Raw genomic sequence first — 21,286 nt, 5'->3', positions numbered from 1 at the left:
AAACATGGAAGGAGAGACTGGTCAGAGAGAGGAATGTTTGAATAAGGGATTTTCAAAAGAAATATTAAACCTGCTTCAGGATGAAGATTCTGCCAAAGAGATTAGCTAAATTTTTTTTAAAAAATTAAAACTAAGTAGGATCTCTGTTAGCAATACTATTCTGTAGAGTCTTAGTCTGAGAAGGAACTTCAGGAAAAAACGATGAAGTCCTAATTACTAAGAGAAGAACCCTAGTTGAAATACAACCATGAGATCAATAACTTCATATCCTGCTAGTCTTGGAGAAATGTTTGAGCAGTCAAGTGGCTTGATCCACTATACTTAATCCGGAAACAAGGTCAGATATTCTCTGTAGGTTTCTGAATCTGTTAGGAATTGAAGTTCCTCAATAAAAAATCCTCCCATGAAAATTGACTCCTAACAGAAGAAAGTTATTCTCTTTCTAGCTATTCCAATTAGGATATAGTTTTGGTTTCATGTGACAAAGGCTCACATGAATCTGGGTTTAAACAGGATGGAAGTTTATGATTATTTCTTTCTAATGTAAAAGTCTGAACCGGTGTGACAGCTCTGCTCCACAAAGTCATCAGGGACCCAAGCAACCTGCTTTCTACTATCCTTGAGGCTCTTGTTCTTGTGTTCCAAGGTGGCTCACCCCTGTGTCTGCCAATTGCCTGTAAGGGCATGACCCAGAATATGTGCACATCACTTCTACTTAACATCATTGCTTCCACCTACCTGCAGGGGAGGCTGGGAATTATATTCTTTATGTGGGTAGCTGTGTACCCAGATAAAAATCGGGGTGGGAGGGAGGAGTCTCTGCTACTACAGAAGAAAGGAAGAATAGATATTGGGGAGAACTAGCAGTTGCTGACACATTAGTCCACATGTTTTATTGTTGGTTTCTTTTATTTTTCTTAGGGAATAACTATTTTTAATAAATTTTCAATTTTAGAATAGTTTGAGGTTTACAGAAAAGTTATGAAGATAATACAGAAAGTTCTCGAATACTCCATACCCAGTTTCCCTTATTATTAACATCTTATATTAGCATGGTACATTTAGCACAATGAATGAACCAATATTGATACATTATTACTAACTAAAGTTTATACTTTATTCAGATTCCCATTGCTTTTTTCTTAATGTCCTTGTTCTGTTCCAAGGCCCCATCCAAGATACCACATGACATTTAGTTGTCATGTCTCCTTAGGTTCTGCTTGGCTGTGACAGTTACTTAGATGTTCCTTGTTTTTGACGACCCTTGAGAGTTTTGAGGGGTACTGGCCGGGTATTTTGTAGAATGTCCTGCAATTTGAATTTGGTGTTTTTTCCATGATTGCACTGGGGTTATGTGTTCTTTGGGAGGAAGACCCCCCAAGGTAAAGTGCCATTCTCATCATGTCATATCAAGGGTACACACCTATTAATAATGTTCATGTTAGTCTTAATCACTTAGATGAGATAGTGTTTGTCGGGTTTCTCCATTGCAAGTTACTCATTTTTCCCCCCATTTCTATGTTGTACTACTTGGAATGAAGTCACTATGCCCAGGGACTGGGACTAAGGAGCAGGGAGTTAGGTTCCACCTTCTCAAGGACAGAGTAGCTACAAAATTATTTGGAATTCTTCACACAAAAGATTTATCTATTCTTGTCCATTTATTGTTTTATGCAGTTATTTATATCAGTATGAATTTATGGATATTTATGTTATACTTTGAGTTATAATACAATATATCATTTTTATTTTCTTGCTCAAACTGTTTCAGCTTTGGCCATTGGGAGCTCTCTCAGTGGGCTCCTGGGTCCCTTTGACATACCCCATCATTGTGTGTTTTGATTTTCTTTTTGAGCATTTTCTTACTTTCTGGAACTACAAGATGCTTTGGGCTCATCTTGTATATTTTCTGCCTTAGCCTGAGAATTGACCATTTTCCCAAAGAGCCTGGGTTCCTTTTATTGGAGAATGGTATTAAAAACCCATATCTGGGCATTAGGTATACTTGGCTCTAGTGGATGTCCTTGCTTCTAGGCCCTCTTAGCTGCAGAGTAAAGAAATGTATATGTATATACTAACTCATGTGTATATATACATCTATAAATATTTCTAACTCATGTATATACATACGTCTATAAATATTTATGTAACCATCTGTATCTCTGTTAAGCTAAAAATGAATTTATACTGATGTCTCCAACTCTAATCTATTGCCACATGGATCATTCTGGCCTCCTCCCCTTGCTGAACTGTAAACTCCTACTCCAACGGTGAGAAACCTGGTTCCCACTACCTGTCATCCATTTACTTAACTTCAGTTCCAGTATATATGTATAACAGTGTCAGAATTGTTAACCAGTACTCCCATGGGAAACAATGAGCATATAATGCTTCTGTGCAGTTGCTTTTGCGTTTAGTCTTACACACTCGACTCTTTTCCAAAGTTACTTAGGCCAGCACCATTGTTGCAGAAAGTTCTATTGGACAGCACTATGTTAGACAATGGAATTAAGAGACTGTGTGTTAGAAACCCAGCTCCCTAAGATAGTCTTTCACTATCTTGAATGTATAGTCTAAATAATAATAGTGAAAATAAATGATCCTTAACTTATTAATAATTCTAGATTGCTATTTTCTTGGGAAGAGCTGCCAATATTTACCCTTTGTCCCTCTTACTTAACTTGGGTAGAAGAAGTAAGATTGGATCAAATTTTCAACATATGATGATGTTTGCTGGTAAGTTATAGCTTTCCTCTCTTGCCCACCCAAGAAACCATCCACAACACGTATGCCAGCTTGATTTCAAACTGAGATGTTATACTGATAATGTAAGACTCCTTTAAACATTGAAGTTGCATCCTCAAATAGAAAATTCTTTTTATAGTGTCCCATTCCCTACTGTGGGAATTTTTTCATATTCTGGGTCCAAATCCTTGGTTGAGAAATAAGTCACACAAAGTTAGGAAGATAAAGATGAATACATTTTTACATAAAAAACTTGTAAGTGAATGTTTATAACAATTCTATTCATAATTCCCAAAACCTGGAGACAACCCACTTGTCTTGTCTGTTAATGGGTTAATGGATAATCAAACTGTGGTACATTTGTGCCATGGAACACAGTACTCAGCAATAAAAAGGAACAAACTATTGATCCACACAACGACATGAATGAATCTCAGAGGCATGATGCTGAGTGAAAGAAGCAAGTCTTGAAAGATTACATACCATATGATTCCATTTATAATACATTCTCAAAAAGAAAAAATCATTGCAATGGAGAACAGATCAGTGGTTGCCATGTGTTTGGTAGGGTGACAAAGAGGTTGGACAACAAAGGGGTAGCACAAAAGAATTTGGGGGGATGATGAAAATGTTGTCTTGATTGTGGTGGTGGTCACATACCTCTATGCATTTGTCAAAACTAATGGAGCTAGACACCAAAAGGAGCAAATTTTACTGTATATAAATTAAATAAATTTTAAAGAATTCTTTAAAGATCAGTGTATGTCAGTATCATATGTTTCTATTTGTATACACAAGGTACTTCTAAAAGTTTGTGGAAAAAAAGAATTAAAAGATAATGTGAATATTTCCATGAACTTTTTGAAGACCCCTTTTATTTAGGTACGTTAATATGTATTACATATTTGCTCACATGCTTCTAAGTTTTTGGAACATGCTTTATTTTTCTGAACTTATGAAGTTTGCATTGGTGATGAGTTATTGAGGAAATACCTCTTCTGTTCCCCTGTAGGCCTTCGTGGTGCAATGGCTTTTGCGTTGGCCATTCGAGACACTGCCACTTACGCACGACAAATGATGTTCAGCACCACACTTCTGATTGTGTTCTTTACTGTGTGGGTATTTGGTGGTGGCACCACTGCAATGCTGTCGTGCTTGCATATAAGGTCAGTAGTAACTGGGGATCTTATTTTAATATTAAATTTTAATTCAGTTTATTTTTCTTTTAGTCATGAGAAGATTTTAAGCTTTGGCAAATCTGTAATGTTTCATTTTTCCTTCTAAAGTGTATATAACTTGTACAGAAAAAATTTAAATACACAAAAGAAAAATAAAAAAACATTGTTAATGCTTTGAGGGCTACCTGTCCAGACCTTTTGCTGTGCACTATAAATTTTTTTAACAAAAAGGGATAACACTAAAGGTACTCTTGTAGACTGATTTTTTTTTTTTTTTTTGGCAGCTGAGCGGTAGGGGATCCAAACCCTTGACCTTGGTATTGCAAGGCTACACTCTAACCAACTGAGCTAACTGGCCAGCCCTAGACTGATTTTTAAATGTAATATAGCATGGATATTTACATTAGTAAATATATTTACATCATTATTTTAATGGCTGCATATATCCTGATTTATTTAATCAAATCTCTATTGTTGGACTTTTGTATTATTTCTAGATTTTGCTATTACCATTACCATTTGAGGATTTTGCTATTACTATTACCATTAACCGCATTTTTTTTTTGTATTTCAATTTATTTTTTTGAATTGAAACATAACTGATTATACATATTCATGGGGTACAGAGTTGATTATCAGTATTTGTGTACAGTATGTGATGATCAAATCAATATTAGTAGCAACATGAACATTCTTAAATGTATACACCACTGTGCACTTGTTCCATTATTTCTTTAGGATACATTCCTAGAAGTGGAATTGCTTGGTCAAAAGGATATGCATGTATTTAAGGCTTTTGATCCATCTCACCAGGTCAGATCAGAAATTTTTCTTCCATCTGCATCATAAGAGACAATCCAGTTTACTCCAACCTTAATCAATACTAGATATTATCATTCTTTATCATCTTTATGATCAGCACTGTTCCTAACCTAACAATTAAAGGCCAAGGTCGTGAGGTCTTAGTCTTAAATGCATACTTGTTAATGTATTCAATTTGAGAGCTCTCTTGTATCTCAAGAGTTCTGCATTTGTTTCCATGGATACAGCAGCCTGTGTTACTAGAGTCTGTAGATTTGTTCTGTGTTTGGCTGAAACTTCATAGACATTAAGAGCTACCAAGCTTCCAGAGTGCATAGTGTTCATTAGAAAAAATAGTATTTCACATTTTATATAGTCTGTCCTGCATTTTTTTCATTCTGTTAATGCCTTTCTTTTAACATTCTAAAGACAGAGCGAGTCCTAACTCACACTTTGAATGTTAGTGTTATTGTCTTAATCTTGCTTTACTATTAAAATCCCTCTCATAATTTCTGTGCTGTTACTGAGTATAGTAGAAAATACACAAAAGGACTGTTCTTATAACCCTAATCATTACTTCAAGGAGGACCTGACATGTATTGAGCACCTGCTATGTTCTGGGCATTGTGCTAAGTGCATTTTATATATTTTTCTAATCACATTATCTCCATTTTACAAGTGAAGATGCTTAGAAAGCTTCTAAGTTGTTCAGGTCATACAAACAATTAAATGGTGGACAGAGGAGCCTCTGGCCTTCTTAATTTCTTCTACACAGTGTTGCATCAAGAAATGAGGGCAGTAAATTTTGAAAGGAGTAGGTTCCTTTCTTTTCTGAAGAGCTTATAAATGAAGACTATTCCTTATTCTACTAAGGAGAACAAAATTAAATGTAAGATAATTTAGGAAAAGTAATACTCTTCAGTGGAGTCTCTATGTTTAAGTACAATCAGTTCTCTTCTCTAATTGTCCTCCACACAAACCAAACAAAATGCCCATCTTATCATCCCCCCACAAAAGAAAAACCAAAAACACACCTATTCACATAAAGTTTAATCTACGTCACTGAAAGCTCTGAAAGCTCTTTGTTTTGCCCCGTCTTGCCTGTCCTGTAGCATAGTTTGGCACTTAATTATATACATTGCTTTACAATCTTAGATTATTTCTTGTTATTTTCTTGTTGCATTGGGGGGGGGTTTGGCCTCTTTGCTCACAGGCTATATTTTAAGTTTATTTTTCCTTCCCCCAAATTTGTCTAGTACAATTTAGAGGATGCTGATAGGTCTGAAAGTTTAAGATTCATGCCGAATTAGACTTGGCTTTGAGTTCTTACTCTTACACTTACTGATTCTGTGGTATTAGGCAAGTTTTTTCATCCTTTAAAGCCTCAGTTTTGTCATCTGTAATGTGTGTCATAATAGCTGCCTCCTAGGGTTATTGTAAGGATTTAGTGAGCTAATGTCTGTAAAGCTCTCAGCACAGCATTTCAAATGTGCCTCTTATTCATTCATTTGATAAATACTTATTGAGCAGTAGCCTTGTGCCAGGCACTGTTTTAAGAGCTCCAACTCAGTGGTTCTCAACTGGGGATAATTTCACGCCTCCCCCAACCCGCTGGGGACATTTGGCAATGTCTGGAGACATTTTTGATTGTCACAACTGGGAGAGGGGGCTGTTACTGGCATCTAGTAGGTAGAGGTCAGGGATGCTGCTAAACATCCTGCAGTGCACAAGACAGGCTCCTTGCACTGCTTCCCCACCCCCCAACAAAGAATTATCTGGACCAAAATATCAGTAATGCTGAGGCTAAGAAACCCTGCTCTAGAGAAGGGCACTGTTAGTAATAATTTAGAAAAGGTCCCTGGTCTCATAAAGTCTGTCCATTAGTGGAAGAAGATAGACAATAAACTAGTAAACAAATAAATGAATGTGAAAATTTTAGATGATACTGGATGCTGTGATGGCAACCAAACAAGGTACTGTGATAGTGACCAGGGAAGGGGGTGTATTTTATATGAGGAGGTCGGGAAAGGTCTCTTTGAGAGGTTAATTTTGAGCTCAGTCTACCTGAATAACAAGATATTGCCATTTAAACAATGATTGGGAAGAATAGCAGTCCAGGCAGAGGAATAAGCAAGTGCAAAGGCCCTGTGGCAGGAACAAACTTGGCCTGTTTAATGAACAGAAAAAAGGCTCACACAGCTGGAGTATAGTGGTCAAAGGGTAGGTAGGAAATGAAGTGGGCAAGATCCTATGGGGACAGTGGTCTGCCAACTTTTCCTATAAAGGGCAAGATAGTAAATATTTTAGACTTTGCAGGCCAGATGATCTCTGTCTCAGCTGCTCAACTCTACTGTGAAAGCAGCCAAAAGCAATACATAAATTAGTTGGTGTGGCTGTGTTCCAACAAAACTTTATTTACAATAACAGGAGGGGTACCAGATGGGGCCTGTGGGCGTAGTTTGTGGATTCGTGCTGTGGGGTCTTGTAGCACGTGGTAAGGAGTTTGAATTTTAAAATACATTTGGAAATCTTAGAGGATTTTAAAGCAGGGGTGACATGATCTAATTTATAGTGTAAAAGTATCACTAGCTGTCATGTGCACAGTGGATTTTCTTTGAATTAGAACCAGCCAGCTATTCCTGCATCCCTTCACATAGTTTGTGACAGTCACATTTGGCTCCCTGTCACTTAACACATATGCTTTACACTTGTCTGTCTCTGAACCTTTGCTCGTGCTATCCCTTCTGCCTGGAATTCTCTTTCACTCTCAGCAGCACAGCTAAGTCCTCCTACTTTTTCCCCTGTTCTTTTATCTTGGAACTACTCTTCAGTTTGTATAACGTTGGGTCTCTCTATTATAGCACTTATATCATTCTGCTTTGTAGTAATATTGTTTGAAGACCTCCCATTTAGTGTTCATGATGCTTCAGACACTTTTAAAACCTTTCGATACATTTTCTCATTGAGTCCTGGCAGCAACTCTTTGTGGTGGATATTAGCCCCAATTTTCCAGGCGATAAAGTTACAGTTGATAGGGCTGCATAACTTGACTGAGTTCACACAGCTAGAAAGCAACCAAGCTCAGATTGGAAGCCAGCATTCCCCGATAGCAGGCCCTGAGAGATTATGCTCTAGCTGTGTCTTTCCCCCACTGGTCTGAAAGCTCCTTGAGGGCAGAAGTGGTGTTTAATTCATTTCTATGCCCTGTGCCTAGTACAGTGCCTGGCAAATAATAAGTGCTCTGTAAATGTTTATTACATTGAATTGGCTTCCGATTATGTGCCGTCTGAGTTTTACAGACGTGCTATTTCAAGACCACTAGATGTCACTTGAGACGCAGAAATGTGGCTGGAGTTTAATGTGACTGAGATGATATTAAACAGCTTCTGGCCATTTTAACAAAGCAAAATTGAGCTGTTCTTTGAATTATGAATCTAGTCATGCCATCTGTTTTCAAGTACTTGACCATGATTCCCTTGCCTTCCAGATGCGGTCTTGCATCATTTTCCTCCCTTCAGTGTTATTCATATTCTGGGATGCCACTGTTACAGCTGCTCACACTGCTATTTTTTCCTGTGTTGTCTGTAGTAGTTAAAACATTAGAGCACCTATTGTGTGTCAGGTACTGTGCTAGACTCTGGGGATACAGGGATGGATTGAGACATGGCCTTTACCCTCAAAGAGCTCACAGTCTGGGGGGAGACTGACAGGTAAATAACTATACTGTGCTAATTATATTATAATTAAAGGACTCTAGGAAGTGCTGCAAAAGCACAGAGAAAAAAATGATTCTGCTTAAAGGGGTCAGAGAATGGTTACTTCAGAACTTGAAAAACAGGTAGAAAAAAAAATGAGAGAAAGCATCTTTCAGCCAGAGGCAACAGCATGAGCAACGTTGTGAAGGCTCAGAAGAGGACAGGGACGTGGGGAGAGGGGTAGGCGGGCATGGCTAGTGTAGGGTCTGTGGAAGAGGGTGATGGGAAGCGAGGGTGGAAAGGTAAGTTGCAGTGGGGGGTAGTTTATAGAGAGTCTTGAATGCCACACAAAGGACTTTAGACTTGACCCTGTGGGTTGTAAGCCACTCTCAGTCTTTTTTCGAGGGAGTAACCCAGTGAGTCCCACGCCTTAAACAGCTAGCTCTAGGGGACACCTGGGTAGCTGGAAACCTTCCACAGCAGACCTGGTGAATCTGAATGAGGGCCTGCACTTGAGCAGTTGGGATGGAAAGGAGAGAAGAGCTGAGAGACAGTGTAGAGGAAGAGTGAACAGAGTGGGTGAGTGCTCGTCTAGCAGGTAGAGAGGAGTCAATGAGAACTTCTTAATGAAGCTGTTACCTGGGATATGGAAAGCAGGAATTTTAAGCAGATGAAAAAGAATTATGAAGAACCAAGGCTGATGTCTGTCGATTAGCCTATGAAAAACTGTAATCGGACCCTCTCTTCAGTCATCATAACAGAAGGTTGCCATGGGAGCTGATGAAAAAGAATTATGAAGAACCAAGGCTAATGTCTGTCCATTAGCCTATGAAAAACTGTAATTGGACCCTCTCTTCAGTCATCATAACAGAAGGTTGCCATGAGAGCTGCAAGGTCCAAACACATGCAACTCCCTCCCGGAATTGTATCGTGCCAGCTTATTTTGGGAACTACCTAGTAGTTCTTATTCAGCAACTGGGGCAGTGTTGCTGTCCCTGACCCTGCTCAGAGAGCATTTATACTCAGAGAAGACAATGCTATTTTTCTGAAACTGGTAAGTGGGATTTCAGGAAGAGAATCATTAGGACAGCCTACTTGCTTTAGAATTCAAGCTGTTGCTAAGGACAGTGGCAGGAGCCAACAATGTGCATCAACAACCATAGAGAAGCAAGAAAACATGAACCACGCCATAGCTTCTGTGTTGAGAAGAGTAGTTGCCTGACAACGTGCATATGTGAATAGACCGTTTTTTGGCTTCGAAATCTCATTTGCTCTTTGTGTTTCTCCTTTAGGGTTGGTGTTGATTCAGACCAAGAACATTTGGTAAATATGCATTTGTGTTGTCCCTGGCATTTCTGTCAAATGTGTAGTCATTTGGAAAGAAACAATCTACTGTAAACTTTACGCCACTATTTAGATCCTGTCCTATTTGCCTTTGATTTAACTGACATCTTCCTGGGCTTTTATCACTGCTCCATAGAGACAAAACCAAAATTTAGACAGTTGTGGCTATCAAGGGTGACAGCTTTAATATCTGTGTGCTATCCTGGGCTTTTGCCACAGAGGAGAGCAGTCTGTTAAGCACTCCTTGGTTTTCAGGCGGCTGCTCTGGCAAAGGGAGCTTTTTTCCACTTTGGTTTGCGCATGAAGACTTATTTCTGATGTAATCTCCACTCCAGCTGCTCTTCCTATGTTACTTTCAAATTAGATGATCAGCAGCTGCCCTTGAGAACTGCCTAGAAGCTTTTCAGTCTTCAGCCAGTCTCCCATGCCTGTTCAGGGAAATGCACTTTCTTACTCTGTGCCTCAGCCTTGGCCACAAGGCTTGCTGCCTTCCTTCTGTGTGTCAATTTCTCAGTTTTTCCTATGAACCTGAGCCTGTTGGATTGAGTGCAGCATAAGTCATTGCCTTCTCTAGACTGACCACCCTTTTCTGGTATTTTCCATCTGCTTTTTAATGGTTTCTGAGCACCAGGGAATATGTGACTCTGTACTAGGCAACAAATGAGAAATCACAGAAATTAAGTTTTTGAAAGTGGAAAGCATCTCTTTCAAAACACAATTCTTTTTCTTGTCTGAAACAAGCCCTGATATATTTGTCTTCAGGGTGTGGTTTAAAAAAAATTTATCATGGGGCCGGCCCGGTGGCGCACTGCTACAGTGTGCCAACTTATTTAACAGATAAATTGGTAGGTATTTTGATATCAAAATGTATTTTGTAAGTTTAGTACTCGTTATACATTTGATAACAAAAGTAAAGAAGTGTCTAATGAATAAATAAATTTGAAACTGCTAGTGATTGATGATAGTCACAATCTGTATCAGTTTTAACATCCACTTTCTTTCTTTTTAAATATTTAGGGGCTGGCCCGGTGGCGCACTGCTGCAGTGCGCCGCTTGGGAGCATGGCGGCCCTCTCACTGAGGGTTCGGATCCCACATACAGACTGGTTCCCGCTCACTGGCTGAGCGAGGTGCGGGGGCAGCGCTGAGGGTTGCGATCCTGTTGCCGGTCCCGGTCCGGTACGGGTGCAACACTGAGGGTTGCGATCCGTTGCCGGTCATGAAAAAAGACAAAAAGGAAAAAAAAAAAAATTTATCAGATTCATTTCCTAAATGCTAATTTTGTTAGCTATTGAGTGATGAGTGCATATGTGTGTATGTTATATAGTAAGTACTTTCCTCTTTTGTGGTCAACACCTTAAAGTAGAATTCCATGAGCTTGAAATACTTGTACAAAGCAGGCTAGATAAATTCCCATAATGCCATGCTGCTAGGGTAGTGTCTAACGGGTAATAGCGCCTTAGTGCCTCCACCCCCATGTCAAAACAAGAATAAAGTTATGCTACAGCTCACAAGACAAATGCTTGATCACAGTCTGCATGAGACTCCACCAGCTGTGTCACCTCTGTCACCACAGAGGAGAAATGGAAATGGAGTGACAGGGAGAGAGCCAGATATGTGAGTACCAATTGTGACATATAGAAAAAAATACCATTTTCCCTTGCCTTCAAATCCCTATGGATGTCTTGGTTGCACTGTCTACTCAATAGTTTGAGTGTTCACTAGGAAGCACAGAGGAACATTATAGTACATATGGAGTGTGTGGCAGTTGGGTGTATGTGAAGGTGTTTATGTGGTGAGGGGATGGTGAGATTTACAGAGGAATCACTCTTCAAGAAGTGGAGGCACTCAAACCTACACCTAACAATGGGAAAAGAAATGCAGAAGGCATTCTTTGGCTCTTGGAAGCCCAGATAATGTTCTCAAACATTTTTATATTGTGTATGTGTTAATACATGTTGAGAGAAAACGTAATTTATTTTGAGGATTAAGAAGGACAGGAAGGAGCCAAAACCCAGAATCTAAACTTTGTGCTCTTAGGAAATCATGGAACCATAGAACATTAGTGCTGGCAAGGGCCTTACAAATTCTCTAACCCTCACATTTTATACGTAAGGAAATTCGGGCCCAGAGAGGGAAAGGGACTTGCCCAAACTAGTTAATGTCAATGAGCCGAACTGGAACCAGATCGCATAACTGCTGACTACTGACAGCACCATGTTCCAAATAAGGACACAGTTTATATTTTTGGAAGCTGTTTTAGAAGATGCCTGCTTACTGTGTTAGTTTTCCTTCCTAGCCGGCCAGGCTTACCATGGAATTTCCCTACTTGTTTTCATTTTGCAAGTGTTGTAAGAACATAGTAGCATCTTTGAAAATGCCAGTTATTTTTGAAACCCGTGGCAACTCCCAAAGACAGAGATGTTTTCTACTTAAGGTGCTATTACATTGGTGGTATAAGTCTTTTATATTTAGGAGGTGAATTATCCCATAGTATAAATGACAGTAGATTCATAAATTAGCAAGCAGCCTGAGTAATCGAGGTGTTCAGAAAAACATTTCAATTTCTTATTCCAAAGCTGCAATATACAAGCTAGTAAATTTCTAATGTTACCCATGTTGGAGAGTATCTTATATGTAGTAGGCTCTATTTCTGGTTCAGCAAAGGAATGGCTCTAAATAAATGTTTTGGTACCTTTGTGTATCTATTGATTTATGTATTATTTGTCTGCAGGGTGTTCCTGAAAATGAAAGGAGAACTACCAAAGCAGAGAGTGCTTGGCTCTTCCGGATATGGTACAACTTTGATCATAAGTATCCTTAATTGAGAAAAAAATGATAGTATGAACATGAGTAATTACAGTTTAATGGAACAGTTGTTTTGACCATTCCCTTCCTGAAGTATAATATAAAACCTACCTTTAGTTTTCCCTCTCCCCATCAATGTAGTGGAGAAGGAAACCCACACAAACGAATTCCTCTGCAAGCCCAGGACACCAGTAGGGGCTGTTTACTGCAGAAGCTGGCTGTGTGAAGTTAATCGACAGTCCGAATGACATCCTTTCTTTAATATATAGGTTTATTTATTGAGCAAACTTTAATACATATTGTCCTTTAGTTAATTTAGTGAATCCTGAAAAAGGTATTTGTTAGTTCTTGTCAGTGTACTTCCTAGGGTGAAAGAGGAAAGACTGTCTTAGGGTAAAGCATGAGAACGATATTAGAATGGAGTAATGTTAGATACCGCAGGGTGCTGTGATAGGCCTTTTTTCCCCTAGCCTTTCCAAAGACTGGGAGATTCTCCTTTCCCTTCAGAATGCCACAAATAGCTAATGTTTTCAATTTTTACCAGATTTCCTTCTTGTGCCATTTTAAGTCTTTTTCATAGTTATACTTTGAGTACTGTTGATATTCTATAGCCTGTTTAAATTATGCCTTTTAAAAATATTATATCACTATTAAAATTAATTTCTGGGCCGGCCCGTGGCTCACTCGGGAGAGTGTGGTGCTGATAACACCAAGGCCCCGGGTTCGGATCCCATATAGGGATGGCCGGTTCGCTCACTGGGTGAGCGTGGTGCTGACAACACCAAGTCAAGGGTTAAGATCCCCTTACCGGTCATCTTTTAAAAAAAAAAAAATTAATTTCTTATTTGAAAATTGAAGTTGAAAAAGGAGCCATGGAGTTCTTTCAGGCTAAGATTTATCAGTAAATGAATCACAACTTGGTTTATGTTACACTGAAGCAACTTTGAGACAACCACGTAAAACAAATTTTTTCAACTTTCTGATTGAAGCCTTGTGTATTTAAGAAAAGTTCGGTTGACACTTATGATTAGAAGCTACTAGCTATTATATTCTGTTTACTAGATTTTTGAATTCACTTTTTGCAAGTACTTCAAAATTAAATTACTGTATAGAAGTAAGAATGTAAGCATATCTGTGGTATTAAGACTCCCATTAGGGAGAGAGTCTGGCTCTTTAAAATTATTTAAACATTATGTCATTACTTTTGGCTCCATTATCAACATTTTGGATATAAGCCACTCCCATATTTCTTGGGGCTTTTTCATCCTTCTGATTTCTGTAAATTTTTGTAATTTTTTTAATATTTGTTTTTTGCATAAAATGCTTTGTGCATTTTCTGCATAATATACCAAATATTTAAATGATCCTAATGTAGAGAAAGGGTAAAATAATAGATTATTTTTCTGTATATTCTTATAGAAGTAAACACCAAGACTTCATTGACTCAGTACTACCCTATTAAGTACTACTCAGCTGAAACCTGATCTTTTTCGTATCTAATGCCCTGGTAGAATTACTTATTCATTAGTTTAGATTTCAGTTCCTCTGTCTAGCCAGATTGTTATAATTAAGATATTACTTGAATACAGTAAAGTACACAAATCTTAAGTGTACACTGTAATGAATTCTGAACTGTGTCTACACATGTGTAAGTACCATCTATCCCTCCCCACTCCCTGCAAAGGGGTAACCACATTCTGACTTCCATCAACATGGAGTAGTTTTACCTGTTTTTGATCTTCCTATACTATGTATTCTTTTGTGTCTTCTTTCACTCAACATATTCTAATTTATCCATATTGTTGTATTTAATAGTAATTCATTCTTTTTTATTGCTCTGTAGTGTTCCATAGTATGAATATACCACACAGCTTTCATTTTTAACTGTTCTACTGTTAGTAAACATTTGGGTTGTTTCCAGCTTTGGGCTGTTACAAATAAAGGTAAATATTTATGTACATACAAGGGTACTTCAAAAACTTCATGGAAAAATAGAATTAAAAGATAAATCTTTCCATGAGCTTTTTGAGGTACACTTGTATATCTTTTGGTGGACATAAGCACTCATTTCTCTTGGATGTATACGAAGGAGTGGGATTTAGGGCAAAGTGTATGGTTAGCTTTAGTAGATATTGCCAACTGGTTTTCCGGAGTGGTGGATGGTGAATTCATCTTCACTCCCACCAGCAAGTTAAGAGAGTTCTTGTTGCTCCACATCTCCACCAAAACTGGGTATTTCTTAGCCCTTTAAATTTTATCCATTTTGATGGGTGTGTAGTGATGTTTCATGTGGTTTAATTTGCATTTCTCTGATGACCAGTGAGGTCGAGTACCCATTCATGTTCTTTGGCCATTTGGATGTCCTCTTTTGTGAAGTATGTCTGTTCAAGTCTTTTGTTCATTATTTAACAGAGTTGTCTTCTCTTTTTCTTATTGATTTATATTTCTTTTTATATTCCTGAATTGGGCTTTTTGTTGATTATATATGTATTGTATACTTTCTCAGTCTGTAGCTTGCCTTTTCGTTTTCTTAATCCTGTCTTTTGAGGAATAGAAGTTCTTCATTTTAATGAAATCCATTTTATTAATCTTTTCTTTTACGGTTAGTGTTTTTGTGTCTTACTAAATCTTTTATATCTCCAGGTTGTGAAGATATTTTTTCTGCTTTCTTCTAGAACTGTGATTGTTTCAGCTATCACATTTAAGTCTTTGATCCATCACAAATTAATTTTTTGTGTGTGGTGCGAGGTATGGGTCAAGATCTATTTTTCCATATGGATATCCAGTTGACCCTGCACCATTTACTGAAAATACCACCCTTATCCCACTGAGTTACAGTGGAGTCTTTGTTGTAAATCACTTGGCTGTATAAGTGGGGGTCAGTTTCTGGACTCTCTTTTCTGTTTTTCTGTTTTTATACCAATACCACACTCTCTTAATTACCATACTTTATAGTAAGTCTTGCTATCCAGTGGAGTAAATCTAGGTTTGTTTTACTCCAGTATTTTCCTTGGCTATTTTAGATCTTTTGCATTTTCCTTTAAATTTTAGAAGCATCTTGTCGAGATACACATAATACACACACACGGAAAACTGTTGGCAATTTGATTGTGTTTGTATGAAATCTGCGGATGAATTTGAAGACAAATAATTAATACTGAGATTCCAGTTCATGAACACAGTATATCTCTCCATTTATTTAGATCTTCTTTAATTTCTCTCATTAATGTTTTTTACTTTTCAGTGTACATGTCTTATACATCTTTCATTAGATTTATTCCTAAGTATTTGATTTTTTTTTTTTGATGCTATTACAAATGGTATTTCTTTTAGTCCGTTTTGTGTTGCTATAACAGAATTACCTGAGACTGGGTAATTTATAAAGAAAAGAGGTTTATTTGGTTTATGATTCTGGGACAGCTACATCTAGCACAGGCCTCAGGCTGCTTCTACTCATGGCGGAAAGTGGCAGGCAGCAGCAGGTACAAGCAGATCACATGGTGAGAAGAAGCAAGAGAGAGAGAGAGAAGGTGCCAGGGTCTTTTTAAGCAACGAGCTCTCGCGGAAACTAATAGAGCGAGAACTCACTCATTAATACCCCTTCCCCCAGGGAGAGCATTAATCCATTCATGAGGGATCTGTACCCATGACACAATCAGTTTCCAACACTGCCACACTGGAGATCAAATTTCCACATGAGTTTTGGAGGGGACAACACATCCAAACTCCATCAGTACTTATTTTATTTTCTACTTGTTTTGTTGTTAATATACAGATACACATTTGGATTTTACATATTGACCTCGTGTTTTTGATTTTTGTATATACAATCAAGTGATCTATGAATATTAGTGTTTTACTTTTTCTTTTACAATCCGTTGTATTTCTTTTTGTGTCTTATTGCACTGGCTGGACCTCTCCAGTGCAGTGCTAAATATAAGTGATGATATTGGACCATTCTTGTCTTATTTCTGACCTTGGGGAAATTTTTCAATATTTCACTATTATGATGTTAGCTATAGACTTTTGGCAATATCCTTTAAAAGGTTAAGAATATTCCCTTTTATTTTTAGTCTGAGAGTTAATATTATGAACAGGTATTGAGTATTATCAGATGCTTTTTCTATGTCAATTGAGGTGATCACATGTTTATTTTTTTCTTCTGTAGTCTGCTCTTGTGCTAATTTTTCATTGATTGATTGAATGTTAAACCAGTGCTGCATGGCTAGAACAAATTCCACTTGGTCTTGATGTATTGTCCTTTGTGTATGTCACTGAATTTAAGTTGCCAGTAGTTTGTGTCTTATTTTTGTGTCTATTTTCATGAGAGATATTGACTTATGTTTTTTTTTCTTGTAATGTTCTTGTCAAGTTTCTGTATAAAGATTATGCTGGCCTTATAAAATGAGTTGGGAGGTGTTTCTTCTTTTTCTCATCTCTAAAGGAGTTTGTATAAGATGGGTGTTATTTCTTTCTGTTACCAGTGAAGCCATCTGAGCCTGGAGCTTTTTATATGGAAAGGTTTTTAATTTCTTTAATAGATATAGGACTATTCATATTTTCTTTTTTTGTTTTGTCAATATCTGGTAAGTTCTGTATTTTAAAGAATTTGGTCTTGTAGAGTCAAACATCAAGACTTGTTAGCCTCAGTACTACCTTATTCAGTACCACAAGGCTAAAGACCTGGTCATTTCTGTACTTGATACACTAGCAGAATTTATCTTTTCAGTTTTTCGGTGGCTTTGTGTGGCCAGATGTTTTATAAAGTATAATTATATAGAGTGCTTTAATCTTTACTTGGAATTTATTAATATGGGAATTTATGAAAATTTCTCTGACTTCCTCATTTTTATTATTATTTTTAATTGACACATAATAATTGTACATATAGGGGTATAGTGTGATACTTGGATACATGTATATAATGTGTAATGATCAAATCACCTCATACATTTCTCATATCTTTGTGCAGGGAACATTCAAAATCCTCCCTTCTAGCTATTTGGAATTATATAACAAATTGTTAACTGTAGTCATTTTTTAAAAAAATTTTATTTTGTCAGTATACAATGTGGTTGATTATTGTGGCCCATTAACAAAAACTCCCTCCTTCCTCCAACCCAAGAAGAGCAAAGAAATAAAAATGAATTCTCACATCCCAGATGCCAAGTCTGGTAGGTAGTTTTCAAGACGGCTGCTCACAATTTCTTTTTTCATTCATTTTCTTTTTCTTTATTCTCTTTTTTTTTGCTTTTTTTTCTTCCAAATTTTATTTTATTTTGTCAATATACAATGTGGTTGATTATTGTGCCCATTACCGAAACCTCCCTCCTGCCTCCCTCTCCCCCCTCCCTCCCAACAATGTCCTTTCTGTTTGCTTGTCCTATCAACTTCAAGGAATTGTGATTGTTGTGTCTTCTTCCCTTCCCCCCAGTTTATTTGTGTATTTATTTATTTTTAGCTCCCACAAAGAAGTTAGAACATGTGATATTTCTCTTTCTGTGCCTGACTTGTTTCACTTAATATAATTCTCTCTAGGTCCATCCATGTCATTGCAAATGGCAGTATTTCATTCTTTTTTATAGCAGAGTAGTATTCCATTGTGTAGATATGCCACATTTTCCATATCCACTCATCTGATGATGGACATTTAGGCTGGTTCCAACTCTTAGCTATTGTAAAGACTGCTGCAGTGAACATTGGAGAACAGGTATACCTTTGACTTGATGATTTCCATTCCTCGGGGTATATTCCCAGCAGTGGGATAGCTGGGTCATATGGTAGATCTATCTGCAATTGTTTGAGGAACCTCCATACCATTTTCCATAGAGGCTGCACCATTTTGCAGTCCCATCAACAATGTAGGAGAATTCCTTTTTCTCCGCAACCTCGCCAGCCTTTTTATTTATAGTCTTTTGGATATTAGCCATCCTAACTGCGGTGAGATGGTATCTCAGTGTGGTTTTGAATGCATTTCCCAAATGCTGAGTGATGTTGAGCATTTTTTCATGTGTCTGTTGGCCATTCGTATATCTTCCTTTGACGAATGCCTATTTAGCTCTTTTGTCCATATTTTATTGGATTACTTGTTTTTTTGTTGTAAAGTTGTTTCAGTTCCTTGTGTATTCTGGATATTAATCCTTTGTCAAATGTTTATTTTGCAAATATTTTCTCCCACTCTGTTGGTTGTCTCTTAACTCTGTTAATTGTTTTTTTTGCTGTGCAGAAGCTTTTTAGTTTGATATAATCCCATTTGTTTATTTTTCCTTTGGTTGCCCATGCTTTTGGGTTCGTATTCATGAAGTCTGTGTCCAGTCCTACTTCCTGAAGTGTTTCTCCTATATTTTCTTTCAGAAGTTTTATTGTTTCAGGGTGTATATTTGATTCTTTAATCCATTTTGAGTTGATTTTAGTATATGGTGAGAGTTATGGTTCTAGTTTCATTCTCCTACATATTGATATCCAGTTTTCCCAGCACCCTTGCTGAAGAGGCAGTCTCTTCTCCAGTGTATAGACTTGGTGCCTTTGTCAAAGATCAAATGGCTGTAGGTGTGTGGTTTGATTTCTGGATTCTCTATTCTATTCCATTGACCAGTGTGTCTGTTTTTATGCCAGTACCATGATGTTTGGATTATTATAGCTTTGTAGTATAGTTTAAAGTCGGGTAGTGTTATGCCTCCAGCTTTATTTTTTTTTCCTCAGCATTGCTTTGGCTATGCATGGTCTTTTGTTATTCCATATAAATGTAAGGATAGTTTATCCATTTCAGAGAAAAATGTCATTGGAATTTTGATGGAGATTGCATTGAATTTATATAATCACTTTTAGTACTATGGACATTTTCCCAATGTTGATTCTTCCAACCCAAGAGCATGGGATATCTTTCCATCTTCTTGTGTCCTCTTTAATTTCTCTTAGCAGTGGTTTGTAGTTCTCATTATAGAGATTTTTCATATCTTTGGTTAACTCAATTCCTAAGAATTTTATTTTTTTGGCCGCTATTGTAAATGGGCAAGCTTTCTTGATTTCTCTTTCTGCATGTTCACCATTGGAGAATAGAAATGCTACTGATTTTTGTGTGTTGATTTTGTATCCTGCTACTTTGCTGAAATCATTTATCAACTCCAAGAGTTGTTTTGTAGAGGCTTTAGGCTGTTCATATATAGGATCATGTCATCTGCAAAGAGGGACCGTTTGACTTCATCTTTTCTAGTCTGGATGCCCTTTATTCCCTTCTCTTATCTGATTGCTCTGGCTAGTACTTCCAACACTGTGTCGAATAGGAGGATGGGTGTGGGCATCCTTGTGTAGTTCCTGTTCTTAAAGTAAAAGCTTTCAGCTTTTCCCCATTCAAGGTGATATTGGCAGTGGGATTATCATATATGGCTTTAATTATATTGAGATAATTTCCATCTATACCTAACTTATCATGTCTTTATTATGAATGAGTGTTGAATTTTATCAAATGCTTTTTCAGCATCCATAGAGATGATCATATGTTGCTTGTGTTTGATTTTATTGATATGGTGTATCACATTTATTGATTTTCATATGTTGAACCAACCTTGCAAACCTGGGATGAATCCCACTTGATGATGGTGTATAATTTTGCATATATGTTGCTGTATTCTGTTAGCTAGTATTTTATCGAGGTTTTTTGCATCTATATTCATCAAGGATATTGGCCTGTAGTTTTCTTTTTTAGTTGTATCTTTCTCTGGTTTTGGTATCAGAGTGATGTTTGCTCCATAGAATGAGTTTGGGAGAATTGCCTCTGTTTCAGTCTTTTGGAATAGTTTGTAGAGAATTGGTCTCAATACCTCTTTGGATGTTTGGTAAAATTCTGCTGTGAATCCATCTGGTCCTGGTCTTTTCTTTGTTGGGGGCTTCTGATAACAGTTTTAATCTCCTTTATTGTTATTGATCTGTTGAGATTTTCTACATCTTCTTGGCTCAGTTTTGGTAGCTTGTGTGCATCCAGAAATTTATCCATTTCCTACAGATTTTCAAATTTGTTGGCATATAGTTGTTTATAGTAGTCTCGAATGACTCCTTGTATTTCAGATGTATCAGTTGTAATATCACTTTTTTCATTTCTAAATTTTATTATTTGGATCTTCTCTCTTCTTAGTTAACCATGGTAATGGTTTGTCAATTTTATATATCGTTTCAAAAAACCAACTTTCTGATTCATTGATCTTCTGTATTGTTTTTTGGGTTTCAATTTCATTAAGTTCTGCGCTGATCTTAATGATTTATTTCTGTCTGCTAACTTTGGGTTTGGATTGTTCTTGTTTTTCTAGTTCTTTAAAGTGAAGACTTAGGTTGTTCACTTGTCATCTTTCCATTCTTCTGAAGTAAGCATTTAATGTGATAAATTTCCCCGTTAGTACTGCTTTTGCAGTATCCCACAGGTTTTGGTGTGATGTATCATTGTTTTCATTATTTTCAATAAATTTTTTGATTTCCTGTTTGATTTCTTCTTGGACCCATATGTCATTAAGTAGAATGCTGTTTAATTTCCATGTGTATGTATAGTTTCCAGAATTTCGTTTGTTATTGATTTCTAATTGTAATCCATCATGGTCTGAAAAAATACATGGGATAATTCCAATTGTTTTGAATTTGTTGAGACTTGATTTGTGACCTAACATGTGGTCTATCCTGGAGAATGATCCATGTGTTAATGAGAAGAGTGAATATTCTGAGGTTGTTG

General features: G+C 37.2%; 1 protein-coding gene across 2 annotated transcripts in view; it reads left to right on the top strand.

Moving 5' to 3' along the window:
- Nucleotides 1-21,286, top strand: part of SLC9A6 (solute carrier family 9, subfamily A (NHE6, cation proton antiporter 6), member 6) — a 54,395-nt gene that overhangs the window by 22,282 nt on the left and 10,827 nt on the right. For both annotated transcript variants that reach the window (XM_008579199.1, XM_008579198.1), the window contains exons 10-13: nucleotides 2,625-2,736; nucleotides 3,758-3,911; nucleotides 9,712-9,742; nucleotides 12,497-12,576. In XM_008579199.1, coding sequence (XP_008577421.1) covers nucleotides 2,625-2,736; nucleotides 3,758-3,911; nucleotides 9,712-9,742; nucleotides 12,497-12,576 — 377 coding nt within the window. The remainder of the gene's footprint in view (nucleotides 1-2,624; nucleotides 2,737-3,757; nucleotides 3,912-9,711; nucleotides 9,743-12,496; nucleotides 12,577-21,286) is intronic.

This window comes from Galeopterus variegatus, unplaced genomic scaffold (assembly GCF_000696425.1).
Source record: "Galeopterus variegatus unplaced genomic scaffold, G_variegatus-3.0.2 Scaffold1830, whole genome shotgun sequence".
Classification (NCBI taxonomy): domain Eukaryota; kingdom Metazoa; phylum Chordata; class Mammalia; order Dermoptera; family Cynocephalidae; genus Galeopterus; species Galeopterus variegatus.
This window is presented reverse-complemented; position numbering and strand designations above follow the sequence as displayed.